Raw genomic sequence first — 14,199 nt, forward strand, 5'->3', positions numbered from 1 at the left:
ACTTTCAAATGAATGTTCATAGCAGCTTTATTTAGAATAGCCTCAGGATAGAAACAACTCAAATGTCCACCATCAAGTGAATGTAAAAGCAAATTGTGGTATAGCCAAGCAATGGAATACTATCAATAAGGCAACAACATGGATCAAAGTCAAAATAATTATGCTGAGTAGAAGAGGTTGTCATAAAAATATACACAATATGTTCTCATATACATAAAATTCTGGAAAATGCAAACCAATCTTTAATCACAAAAAGTAGCCCAGTGATTGCCTGGGGAAGTGGGTAGGAGAAAGGGATCATGAAGGGGTATGAAGGAAGTTCTGAAGGTGTTGGATATATGTGCCTATTTGTTTGCAGTGATAGATTCATGGATGTATACATATACCCAAATTTATCAAAATTTAAAATTTAAGTAGTGTATGACAATTATACCTCAATGAAGTTGTTAAAATATTTCATTCAACTTTTTAAATGGAGACTGCATTTAATAGATCATAATCTCACTTTTTTGAAAAAGTATAAACTGCTAATATAGGTCCATACTCCTGTACAGGCAATAAAAACTTAAACGGCAGGTGTTGTACCCCTTCTCTGTCAATCTAATTTAAAAAATATTATTATTATTATTATTTCAGCTTTTTAATTGATACCTATGGCAGAAATTTTCTTTGGTTCCATTGATGATTTTTCTCTAAAACTGTTTTTTGATTTCAGTCATCATATCCAGATTTTCTATTTGCTCTGGCATAGTCTGGGTAGTTGCCTTGATTTTTTTCCTCATCTTATCTGAGACCTGTTTGAATTTCCTTTTGAATTATAGTTGAAGACTGATTACTACATTCTAGTCATTTCCTTATAGCCTAAAATGAAATGGTGTATGTGTGTCACAACTGCAAGAAGAGGAGTTAAGAAAGAATCCCGGTAGACGTTAAGTGTAGTTCTTGTATATAACCCAGCTTGCCACTCAGTGAGGGATTTTCTATTAAGTTCTTAGAGGGAAATATCCTTAGGTTTGTACAGTTCTCATTTCACATGGAGTCTCTGAGATTTCTTCTGTTCCTGAAAAGACTTAGTACCAGTAGGTAGGAGTTCTTGCTGTTTCCTTGACTTTTACCCTTGATCTGGTACTTCCTCTCTTAGACTCTTTACCTTTAAATTGGACCTTACTTTTCCCAATATTGCTTTCAGGAAGGTGAGATAGGGGTTAAAACAACACCAAGCCACTTAAGAATCTGCTATGCCTTTGTTAACTCATATTATTGCCCTTCTTTCTATTTCTGACAGTTATATTTAGTTCTTCCTCTTTTTTTACCTTAGTAATTTGAGATAATACATGTAGATCTTGATTTCTTGTTCTGTTAACTTTATACAATATCCCCTTCCTCTTCAGGATGTAAGATTAGATTTCCTTCTATAAAATCAAATCTCAGTCTATTTTTTAAATGTCTACAATTAATAATAGTGATGATAATGTGCATTCTATTTAGTGGTTTTCAACTGTTAGAATCAACCTGCAGACAATCCAAGAAGACTTAGTAAAGGAATCCTCAAAGACTGTTGCCTTCAAGGAAAAAAAAAAGGTATCAAAAATAAACAAAACAATTTTAGGAAAATGAATCTGGGATGTTGTTCAATGACTGAATCTGATTTTGCCTAATAGCTGTTTTGAATTCTTCACAATAAACAGTATGACAATTCCAAAATATACTAAATTCTAGGTATAAACCAAAGTAATTGTATGCTCATGCAGAAGCTATCATATCATGGTTTTTACAAATACAATAAAGGTTTCAGAATAAAGAAAAATTTACTTGTAAATATTTAATAAAGACAAAACGGAAATTATAACATCTATCTAGATCATCGATAAGTAAATATGATTAATTTACTTCAGAAAATAAAGACCTGGATACAGTCAATGGAACAGGTTCTCAACCCTGGTGTATATCACAAGAATCTACAGAAATTTTTACTGATATACATGGTGGCCCCATTTCTACAGTACGTACATATGAGTAACAAAGATTCTATGCCTTCATAAATAAGACCTTTATTTTAAAGGAAGGAAAAATCCAACAATAAAGTTTTAATGCAGACTACTTACCAGTACCGGAATTTTGAACCTAATGTAAAATAATGTGCAAAAAAATTCTTTTGAGGTGGAAGTGGTCTGTCCAAACGGAAGAATGTGTGATGTTCTACACATGTTTTCCACAAATTTTTACATGCTCTGTAATTCACCATATTAAATCCCAACAAGGTTTCTCTAGATTCATGCTGTAAAATAAGACAAAATGCAGAGAATACCAGGAAAAGGTCAGAATCTAATGCTCCATTTAATTTATTTTTATAGAGAAATTATTATAGTCTTGCAAACACCAATCGAACATAATTTTTACTTATCCAATAAAAAGGCAGTAAAATATTGAACAGTTTACAAAACATGGACTTCACTGAGTAATATTACAACTACTAGGAACTTTTACATTATAGTTAGAAATAAGTTTAAAAAGTTGATATATACTTGTTTCAAAAGTTATTAGCTATAATTCAGGATTAGATACAATCCTGGGCTATAAATTAAACTTGAATATATCATCACAACTTTTAACAACATTTCAAATTCTGTAAATCTGTCTTGACTGTAAATAACTACATAAGTAAATTCAGCAAGTCTCAATGCTATTATAAAACTCAAAATTTATAATAATTAGCAATCAAAGCATTTCTTTAATTTTTCTACAAATTTGACACAAATTATATTTTAAATAAATGATTTTACTGAAGTAACCTACCTATGGCAGTGTACACATCTCATAAATGTGTACCTATGGCAGTGTACACATCTCCACCAAGATTAAGAAATGGATCATTATTAGCAACCCTGAAATATTTCATCTCCTTTTTTTCCCAGTCCTTCTTTACCTTCCCAAAGATAACCACTCTTCTGACTTTTATCACTATATATTAATATTATGCTTGTTTTTGAACTTTATATAAATAGAATCACATAGTATATGCTTTTTAGATCTGGCTTCTTTTGCTCAGCATTATGTTTCTGATACTCATCCATATAGTTGTGAAGCAGTAAATCACTCCTTTTCATTCTGCATGGTATTCCACTGTATGAATAAACCATAGCTTCTTCACTGTTGATAAGCATTTCATGCTTCCAGTTTGGGGGTTATAAGAAAAATGGTGCTATGTATATTCTTGTATGTTGCCTGGTATACATATGTGTGCATTTCTGTTGTTGGATCATAAGATACACGTTTGTTCAGTATCAGCAGATAATGCCAACAGTTTCCCAAAATGACTAGATAATATACACCGCCTCCCACAGCAGCATATGCTCCATGTTCTCACCAACACTTAGTCCTATCAGGCTTTTTCATTTTACTGCTCTGGTGAGTGTGCAGAGGTATCACATTTTGGTTATAATCTGTACTTCCCTTATGACTAATGAGGTTCAACACCTTTTCATATTTACTGGCCATGTGGATAGCCTATTTTTCTATTGGATTAGATATATAACCAAGGACATTGTGTGTGCGTGCGTGCGTGTGTGTGTGATATACATAATCTATGATATTTTACTCTCTTAATGGTATCTTTCAATGAATAGGGTTCTTAATTTTAACACAGTCCCACATTATCAATCTTTTCTATTAAGGCTAGGAAGGTTTCCTTATATGTCCTGTTTAAGAAATCTTTGCCTATCATAAGGTCATGGAGATATTTTCCATATAACAAAAACATAGTAAAAGGCCCAGGTATAAGTGATAAACTATCTTGTTGGAATTTAATACCCTTAAAATATTCCTTCTTGATCACCAGAAAATTAATCCTTAATTATGATTAACAGTTGCTTCGTATGTACTAATATATACAGCTTATATGCTGTACCATATACTGTAACACACATACAAAATGACACAGAATGGCTCACTCAGTATGATGCAGCATTGCTTCTCATTGCTAGCAACATCCAAGATGCATATTATACCTTCTCTTTTTGATGCTTGGCATAATTTTCCAAAAGTCTCTATGCAATTTTGACATTCTACTCATTATATTTGGAATGTAACTTAATCCGCCCCCACTCCATTTTATATTAAATGTGTTACTGAGCTTTTGACTATGAATATACAACTTTCCTATATAAACAATGGCCCCAAAAGGTTGTATTGAAATGTAATTTGGGTATTTAAAAACAAAAAGCTATTTTAGAAATAAAATAATAAGGGTGAACTTCTGCAGAGTATAACTGGATACTGTCTTTTAGGCCAATTGTTACTTGATTTTTGCTGCTGTTGTTACTTGTGACTGAACAAATTCCTGATATACTACCTCAAAGAATGGTTGTAAGGATTAAATGATATGAAAAGTGCCTGGGACAGGCATATCTCATTCTATTGCACTTTGCTTTACTGCACTTCACAGATATTGTGTGCTTTACAAATTGAAGGTGTGTGGCAACCCTCTGTTGAACAAGCCTATCAGCGCCATTTTTCCAACAGCATGCGCTCATTCCGTGTTTCTACGTCAAATTTTGATTAAGGTGTGTACACTTTTTCTCAGACACAATGCTACCGCACACTTTAGTAGACTAAAAGTAGTGTAAATACAACTTTTATAAGTTCTGGGAAACAAAGACTTGTGCGACTCACTTTATTGTAATATTAGCTTTATCATGGTGGTCTGAAACCAAACTTGCAAAATTTCTAAGGTATGCCTGTATATTAGCAGACACATAGCATGTTCAATAAATGTTATTGTAACTATCACTACTGTCATTAATAGTACTAATATTACAATGGGTGGCAAATAGATAAGTTACTTTTACAGTGCCTTCTACCAACATAATTAAAGCAAAATGTTTGTTCCCTAATTTCCAGATAACAAGATTTCCTATATGTTATACCTTTAAACATGTTTAGAAACACCTACAAGAATGTTCATTAACAACATTAGTCATAATACCTCCAACCTGGAAACAGTAAAATTGTCTAATAACAGAATGAATAATTAATTCATGGTACATTGATTCAGTGGAATACCATACAGCAATGGAAAAGAACAACCATGCCTCTGGGCAATGACATGGTAAATCTCACAAACAGTGTTAAAGGAAAGAAGGCAGGTGTGCAAAAGAAAACACATTGCATGATTCCATTCTTTAAAGTTTTAAAATAAGCAAAGTAATCCAAGGTAACACAAATGACAACACTGACTATCTCCTGGGAGGGTTACTGATTGGGAGCATGGCATCGGGAGGCTATTGGGGTGCTGAGAATGATCTACATATTAATATGGGAGGTGTTAATATGGGTTCGTTCACTTTATCAAATTGTATACTTAAGATCTGTATACTTTTCTTTATTGTTTCATTTCTTTAAAAATTATGTTGAAAAAAACCTATGTATTTTGAGAATAAATGACAAACTGAAGTCACTTAATGTTTTCTGAGAAAACATAACTGCTTCAAATACATTTTTAAAGGTTCCAAAGTATTTATAGACACAGCTAACTTGCACTTTGCATTAATTTATCAAGATTTCTCAGATTCCTAAGAAATAAAGTAATTTTAATTTGATGAAATAGATAAAATCATTTACAAGGTGAAATTGTTTCAAACAACTGTACTTCCCATGAACACTTGATGTATTTTCAGTAATAAATAAGGAGATTATCACTCCAACGTAAGGAGGAAATGTGCTAAAAGTTTATGAACTAGAACCAAAGTAAATGCTTAGGCTCCCCTAAAATGAAATGAACTTACATATGAAAGGGAAGTGCTATAGATTTAGCACCAAAGGGAAAAAGTACATATAAAATACTCAGTTACTGTCAGTTCTCATGAATGGACCCTGAAGACTGAAACGAGCATCACACTTAAGAAATAAAGTTCAAAAAAATAGCAAAAGGAGTATCTATAGGGCCTTTAAATCAAAACCAAAAGCTTTTTGGGAAACAAATACAACTTGTCACACAATGTGAATTAACAAGAAATTCAACTGCATGATTTTAGTGGTCTGTGTGTACGTATATACAAACATACACGTATGTATACACACACACTAATATATGCAATGAATTTAAGGGCAAGTCCAGTTCCTTGTTCTTGTTTTCAAATTCATTCATATTAACAATGTTCAAACTATCTCAGTAGGCACTTATCAACAGTATTAAGTGTACTTTCAGTTGTTGTGTAGCAAGAATTGACCTTACCAAAAGAGATCTGGCTTTTGCCCTTGGCTACAAGGAGGTAATCTCTAGGTCCCTGGAATGTGGGACTTGATAGGAGTTACCTTTCTTTGCCTAGGGGCTGTGGCCACTGGACAGAGTGACAACATGATTTAAGATGGGGCTTTGGGCCAGGTGGTATTACTTCCAAATTCTAGAGGAAATGGAGACTAAAGCCTGATCTACAAGAGGGGCTGGAGACTAAAGGTCAGTCAGATGAACAGAATGTGAATGAGTCCCAATAAAAACTCTGGGCACCAAAGCCTTGGGTGAACTTCCCTTGCTGGCAATACACTGCGTGTGCTATCACATATTGTGGCTGATAGGAGTAATGCCACCTGTGACTCCACGGGAAAAGGAGGACCGGAAGCTCCACGTTTGGAACCCTCCTGGATTCTGTCCTATGTTTCTTCCCTTGGCTGGCTTTAGTCAGTGTTTTTTTTTTTTTCCATAACTGTGAGTTTAATAAGTTTCCATGAAACTCCTCAAACTTTCAACTGGTGTCAGAAATTAGGGCAGCTGACTTTGTGTATTGTACTGTTCTCTAAACTTGAAAGTTAGTTCTAAACTTTGCAGTTTGGCTAACTGGGTACTCATACTAAAAAAAGTTCTGTGAATGATCATGGTCATTTCTTAAAATATTTAATTTATATTGGTTATTATTAGAGCAATACTCACCAATTCTTTTCTAAGTTGAATAAAAAACTGTTTGCACTTAAAAGATATTTTTACAATCTTCAACCTGGTTAAAATAGAAAATAAATTGGAATATTTAAAATATTATACAAAGATGAAAATATTAACAAATTAGGAAAATAATTACAAAAATGATCTTATCTAAGACCTGAGGGTCATGAGGCCAAAGAGATTCAATCTTACTTAGCAAAACTTGCTTTGGGACTCTGTCTCAATCTTCCAAGTGAATATTTTTATGACAATTCCAAATTTTGATCTTCATGATTGATAACCCTTTCTACTCAAGAAGATCTCAGCATTGCCAAAGAATAAACTTCTCAAAGCTTAATTATTTGAAGAGGCAAATGAGTACATGGGCCAGCTTTAAGCATGCATGTTTAGAGTAGGGAAGAAGAGATATGCTTAGTTTTCTTGTTTGGAAATTTTGATTTTAATTTGGGATCCTACAGCTTCATTAGACCGAAACTTAAGAACATGCAGAAACCAAGGAAACTCCTGTCATTTGACAGGGGCGATTATTTCCAGAAAGTACAAATCTGGTAAAACATAGCCTATGTTTATGGTAAGAAAGAAAGCCAGTACCTCAATCCAGAAAATTCTCTCAAGAGCCACATATAGATTAGAAGTCATGAACAAATTCACATTAAAAGCTTTCACACTAGCAAAAAACAAAACTAACAACAAAAAAACCCACTTGTTTCTAAATGATCAAGAAAAGAAAAATGTCAATTTCAAATCACCTTAATTTCATAAATACCAGAAAAATATCGAACAATGAGTAAAAATCTCTAAAATGGATGCTCTTCGGCATAAAATCTATTTTGTATGACTTGCATTTTTTTATGAATGTATTCTATATATTTATATTCTGTAGGTACAGCTATAATAAATTATTTTCCCTGAAAAATATCAAACAATTAATAAAAACCTTTGACTTAATGTCTATTTTGTGAATCCAATAATAGTTTTCTTTTGGTTTCTATAGACCTGGTAGGTCTGTTTCAAATCTTTTACTTTTATGCTGATACAAAGCATATATTCATTTTTTAAAATATAGCTTGAATCATCCAAAAGACAAAATATGAATGGCCAATAAACACGTGAAAACATGCATTAGCTATCAGGGAAATGCAAATAAAAATCACAATGAAATATCACTTCACACCCTCCAGAATGCCTATAATCGAAAAGAAAGAATATAACAATTGCTGGAGAGGACGTGGAGAAATTGGAACCAACATACACTGAAAAAGGGAACGTAAAATGGTGTAGCCATTTTTGCAAAATAGTTTACCAATTCCTCTAAAAGAGTCACAATATGCCCCAGTTTTCCACCTTTAGGTATATACCCAAGAGAAATGAAAACATATGTCTACATAAAAACCTGTACATGAATGTCCATCACAGCATTATAGCCTAATAGCATAATACCCAAAGAGTGGAAAGAACTAATGAATAAACAAAATGTGGTATAAATGTAAAACAGAATACTATTTGACAATAAAAAGGAATAAAGTACCAATGCATGCCACAACATGGATGAACCTCAAGAACATTAATGTTAAGTGAAACAAACCAATGACAAAACACTACTTAAGTGTATAATTTCATTTACACGAGATGCCCATAATAGTCAAATTTATAGTCAAGGAAAGTAGAATAGTGGTTGCCTAGGACTGGGGTTGGGTAGGAGGATATGGGGGTTGAATGCTAATGGGTACAAGGTTTCTTTTTGGGGTGAAATGGTTTGAGAGTTCAATACATTTATACTTTTAGTAATAACAGACATATTTGGATTCATTTCTACCATAAAATTTTTTGCTTTCTATTTACCCAAAATTTTCTGTTTCTTTTAATCTCTTTTCCAGCTTTCCTCCAAAATTATTTTTTCTTTCTACTTTTACTGTCTTCTGGAATGGCAACTATATAACCAGTTTTTATTAATTTAGTGGTTACCACTGACATTTTCTTGAACACTTATTTCCCCCCCTTTTTTTAAAAAAAATTTATTTTGAAATAAATTCAAACTTACAGGGACAGTTGCAAAAAGAATACAAACCCCATACACAGAACTCCAGCATATCCTGATCCCCCTCCCCTGATATCCCAGATCCACCACCTTTAACATCCTGTCACACCACAATTTCTTTCTTTCCCTCCCTTTCTTTCATCGATCATCTATTGCTCTGTCTTCTGAACATATGAGAGCAAGCTGCACACATCCTTGAGCAAACAATATAATTCACATATACATTTCCCATGAATGAGAACATTCTTTTATGCAATCCCATTAAGCGCAGCTAACAAGTTCAAGAAATTCAACATTGATACAAAGCTTATTTTTTAGATTTCCTTTTTTTTTCTTATGTCCCAACTGTATCCCTTTGGGCCTCCTCTTCTCCAACCTCAGATCCCATCCAGGATCATCCTTGGCATTTAATTGTCATTATATATTTAGACTGTCTTTTTTTTTTTTTTCACTTGTGGAAACATATATACAGTCTAAATCTTCCCATTCCAACCTCTCCCTAGCATTCCATTAGTGGGATTAATTACCTTCAGAATGTTGCAATGCCATCACCTTCCCACCATCCGTTACTAGAAATTTCCCTCCCCCCCCAACAGAAACCCTACACTCATTTCTTAACTCCCCATTGCCTCTTCCCCCACTTCTCGTAACCCATACTCTACTTTTTATCTCTACGGTCATATTCTCTGATACTTTCTTTGTGTTTACCGTGGGGCTTCAATTTAACCTCTTAAATCTACAACAATCTTGTTCTTTGATACCAACTTAACTTCAATAGGACACCTAAACTATGTTCCTATACTCCTCCATTCCCCCACCTTCATGTAGTTCTTGTCAAAAATTACATATTTTACACTGAGTCCCAAACCACTGATTTATCATTACAGTTTTTGTATATTTTAGATCCTGTAGAAAGTAAATAGTGGAGTTACAGATCAAAAATACAGTAGTATTGGTATTTATATTTACCAGGTGATCTTTACTGGAAATCCTTATTTCTTCATGTGGTTTCAGTCAATTGTTTAGTGTCCCTTCCTTTCAGCCTGCACAATTCCCTTTCACATTTCTTTTTTTTTTTTTTTTTAATCATCATTTTATTGAGATATATTCACATACCACGCAGTCATACAAAACAAATTGTACTTTCGATTGTTTACAGTACCATTACATAGTTGTACATTCATCACCTAAATCAATCCCTCACACCTTCATTAGCACACACACAAAAATAACAAGAATAATAATTAGAGTGAAAAAGAGCAATTGAAGTAAAAAAGAACACTGGGTACCTTTGTCTGTTTGTTTCCTTCCCCTACTTTTCTACACATCCATCCATAAACTAGACAAAGTGGAGTTTGGTCCTTATGGCATTCCCAATCCCATCCTTTCACATTTCTTATAGGACTGAACTACTGGTGATGAAGTCCCTCAGCTTTTGATTATCCGGGAATGTTTTCATCTCCCCCTCATTATTAACCTCCATGTGTTTGTGAATTTTCTAAGTCTCTGGTGGTTATTGACTGCTATTTGTATTCCATTATGGTCAGAGAATGTGCTTTGAATAAATTCAGTTTTTTTTTTTTAATTTATTGAGGCTTGTTTTATGTCCCAGCATATGGTCTATTCTGGGGAAAGATCTGTGATCACTAGAGAAGAATGTGTGTCCTGGTGATTTGGGATGTAATGTTCTATATATGTCTGTTAAATTTCTCTCTCTCTCTCTCTCTCTCTCCTTTCTTTGTTTCTCTGTCAGTAGGGCTCCCTTTAGTATTTGAAGTAGGGCAGGTCTTTTATTAGCAAAATCTCTTAGCATTTGTTTGTCTGTGAAAAATTTAAGCTCTCCCTCAAATTTGAAGGAGAGTTTTGCTGGATAAAGTATTCTTGGTTGGAAATTTTTCTCTCTCAGAATTTTAAATATGTCATGCCACTGCCTTCTTGCCTCCATGGTGGCCACTGAGTAGTCACTACTTAGTCTTATGTTGCTTCCTTTGTATGTGGTGAGTAGCTTTTCTCTTGCTACTTTCAGAACTTGCTCCTTCTCTTCAGTAATTGGCAGTCTGATCAGAACATGTCTTGGAGTGGGTTTATTTGGATTTATTCTATTTGGAGTTGGCTGAGCATTTATGCTTTGTGTATTTATATTGTGTAGAAGGTTTGGGAAGCTTTCCCCAACAATTTCTTTGAGTACTCTTTCTAGACCTTTACCCTTCTCTTCCCCTTCTGGGATACCAATGAGTCTTAAATTTGGACATTTTATTTTATCTATCATATCCCTGAGATCCATTTCAATTTTTTTGATTTTTTCTCCATTCTTTCTTTTGTTCTTTTATTTTCCGTTCTGTGGTCTTGAGGACGCTGAGTCGTTATTCAGCTTCCTCTAGTCTTGTACTATGAGTATCCAGAGTATTTTTAATTTGGTCAACAGTTTCTTTTATTTCCATAAGATCATCTATTTTTTTATTTACTCTTGCAATTTCTTCTTTATGCTCTTCCAGGGTCTTCTTCATGTCCTTTATATCCTGTGCCATGCTCTCGTTGTTTGTCTCTAGTTCTTTGATTAATGGCTCCAACTACAATGTCTCCTCTGAACTTCTGATTTGGGTGTTTGGGTCTGAGTTCTCCATATCGTCTGGCTTTATCATATGCTTCAAGATTTTCTATTGTTTTTGGCCTCTTGGCATTTGCTTTACTTGACAGGGTTCTTTCAGGATATGCAAAACTCCAATCTTTAATTTGTCAGATCTACAGCTTGGTGGCGTACACTTTCTCTAACTAACCAGCAGATGGCGTCCGCAAGTTACCTATTCCCCTCAAGTCAGTTCTCCCTAACTTTGTCTTTGTGGTGCATGGGGATCGGATTCTTGTGGGGTTCAACTGGTGCACCAAGTTTGGGTGTGTTGGTGCTGTCAACCCTGAATGTGGGGCGTGCATCTGAGTGGTTAGGGAGGCAGGGCAGCTTTAATAATCAAACCTGCCAGGTGTTCCCAGAGATCCAAGGCTGCTGTAAGAGTCTAAACTTTCATTTCAGTCTCGCCACACATTGTCTCTGCTGCTGACCCACAAGTCCCTGGAACTGGAGTAGGGTCCCTGGGATTTCCGAGCAGGTCCCCCTTTCCAGCCGTGCTCTTCCAGGACCTCTCCTGAGAGAAGGCTGTGCCACGTCACAAGTGTGCATCGGCCCTCTAGGGAAGCCCTGAGCTGTCAGGCCAGGCAGGGGCATTCCCAGCCTGTTCCAAAGACGGCTGAATGTGGCATATTAATTTCCCCCTCTTCGCACAGCTCCGTCTTCCCAGCTCCAGAAAACCGGCTGTGGGTGCACTAAAGGCCACCATCCATGGCCGATATTGTGGCGTGTGCATGTGCTACAGAGACACTCCCCATCACACTGGGACCTTTGGCGTGGCTCTGGGCTGTGGCTCAGGCCCCGGGCAGGAGCATCCCCAGCCCGCCAGGAAGATGGCTGCAAGGGGTGTGATTTCTTTCTCCTTTTGGCTCCCCTCTGCCCGCCCCCAGCTCCGAGACAATCAACAGCAGGTTCAAGAAGGCCTATCCTCCACACCAGACACTGAGGTGTTCACAAGGCCCGCTCCCGTCGCGCTTCACTGCACAGTTCTTGCTGCTGTATCCGCAGCCGCTCCTGGGCTTTTTTGTTTTTGTTTTTTTTTTAAAGAACTAGTGCATCTCCAAATGCCAGCCCAGGATTCCCCACACTGCAGCGCGGTCACCGAACTTTCAGCCGGCTCACTCATTCATTTCAGAACACAGACTCCCGGTTTCACCAAATGCATGGTCTCTGTGGATTTAGCAGACTTTGGCTGGCTGGCGCATAGCTGGAACTGGTGTTCTGGGTCACTTTCTGGTTTTTATCTAGTATTTTTCACGGAGGTGTTTTTTCGCCCTGTCTCACCTAGCTGCCATCTTAGGTTCTCCTCCCCTTTATTTTTAACCATTTCCTTGTGTATCATGGATATTCAATAAACCGAATATACTTAAAGTGATACATCTTAAGTTTTCACAAATCTATGCTTATCATACCATCATTACAATTAAGATAATAAACATTATCACCAAAAGATTCTTCCTACCAGTTTAAATTTCCCCTAGCTCACTCCTCTCCACCCAGAAAACCACTGATCTGGCTTTCTGTCACCACAGATTAGTTTGCTTTTCCACAGTTTATATAAATGGAATCATATGGTTTGTACTCGTCTTCATCTGGCTTTTTCCCTCAGCTTAATTATTTAGAGATTCATCCATGCTGTGTTTTTCAGGAATTTCTTCCTTTTTCTTGCTGAGGAGCATTCCATTGCGAAGATATACCACAATTTGTTTATCAACTCACCTGATGGACATTTGAATTCTTTTCAGTTTTGGCTATGACAATAAAAAGCTGCTTCATGGACAGTTGTGTACAAGGCTCTTTATGAACATTTAATTTCTCTTGGGTAAATATACAGGTGTGGAATGGCTGGATAATGTAGTTAATGTTTTAAGAAACTCTAGAACAGTTTTCCAAGTTAGTTGGACCACGGTATGTATTAATATTGCTCCTCTAGCATTATCTGACTATTTGAATATATCTGCATGGCGTATCTTTTCATCCCACTAATTTCAGTGAATCTATATATGCAAATTAAAGTAGTTTTACTTCTTTCTTTCCAATCTGTTTTCCTTTTATTTCTTTTACTTGCCTGAATACACTGGTTAGGACCTTTGGTACAAGGCTAAAGAGCAGTACCCCAAGTGTGAACACTTATGCCTGCTCTTACATATAAAACTGAGATTTTCAGCATTTAGGGTGATTAGCAGATTTTCTGTAGATGCCGTTAAAGCAGTGTGAGGAAGTTCCCTTATATCTATAGCTTGCTAAGCATATTTTTATTGTAATGAATGGATGCTGATTTTGTCAAATGCTTTTTCTGCATATATTGAAACATTTCTTCTTCATTATTATATCAATACAGTAAATTACACTAGGTTATCACATTAAAGCAACCTTACATTCCTGGAATAACCCCCCCCATTTGCATATGATGAATTACACTTTATATATATTGTTGAATTCAATTTGCTAAAATTTTGCTAAGGATTTTTCCATCTATGTTCATGAAAGACATTGGTCTGTAGTTATTATCTCTGGTGAGGTTTCAGAATCATTGTTATAATGAGCTGGAAAGCATTCCTTCCTCCTTTATTTTCTAAGAGATTATAGTAGGGTTGGTATTAT

General features: G+C 35.4%; 1 protein-coding gene across 4 annotated transcripts in view; it reads right to left on the reverse strand.

Moving 5' to 3' along the window:
- Positions 1-14,199, reverse strand: part of PTPN4 (protein tyrosine phosphatase non-receptor type 4) — a 277,667-nt gene that overhangs the window by 67,729 nt on the left and 195,739 nt on the right. For all 4 annotated transcript variants that reach the window (XM_037848604.1, XM_037848601.1, XM_037848602.1 and 1 more), the window contains exons 11-12: positions 6,926-6,989; positions 2,106-2,278 (exon numbers count right to left, since the gene is read on the reverse strand). In XM_037848604.1, coding sequence (XP_037704532.1) covers positions 2,106-2,278; positions 6,926-6,989 — 237 coding nt within the window. The remainder of the gene's footprint in view (positions 1-2,105; positions 2,279-6,925; positions 6,990-14,199) is intronic.

The sequence above is a fragment of the Choloepus didactylus genome, chromosome 9 (genome assembly GCF_015220235.1).
Source record: "Choloepus didactylus isolate mChoDid1 chromosome 9, mChoDid1.pri, whole genome shotgun sequence".
Classification (NCBI taxonomy): Eukaryota; Metazoa; Chordata; class Mammalia; order Pilosa; family Megalonychidae; genus Choloepus; species Choloepus didactylus.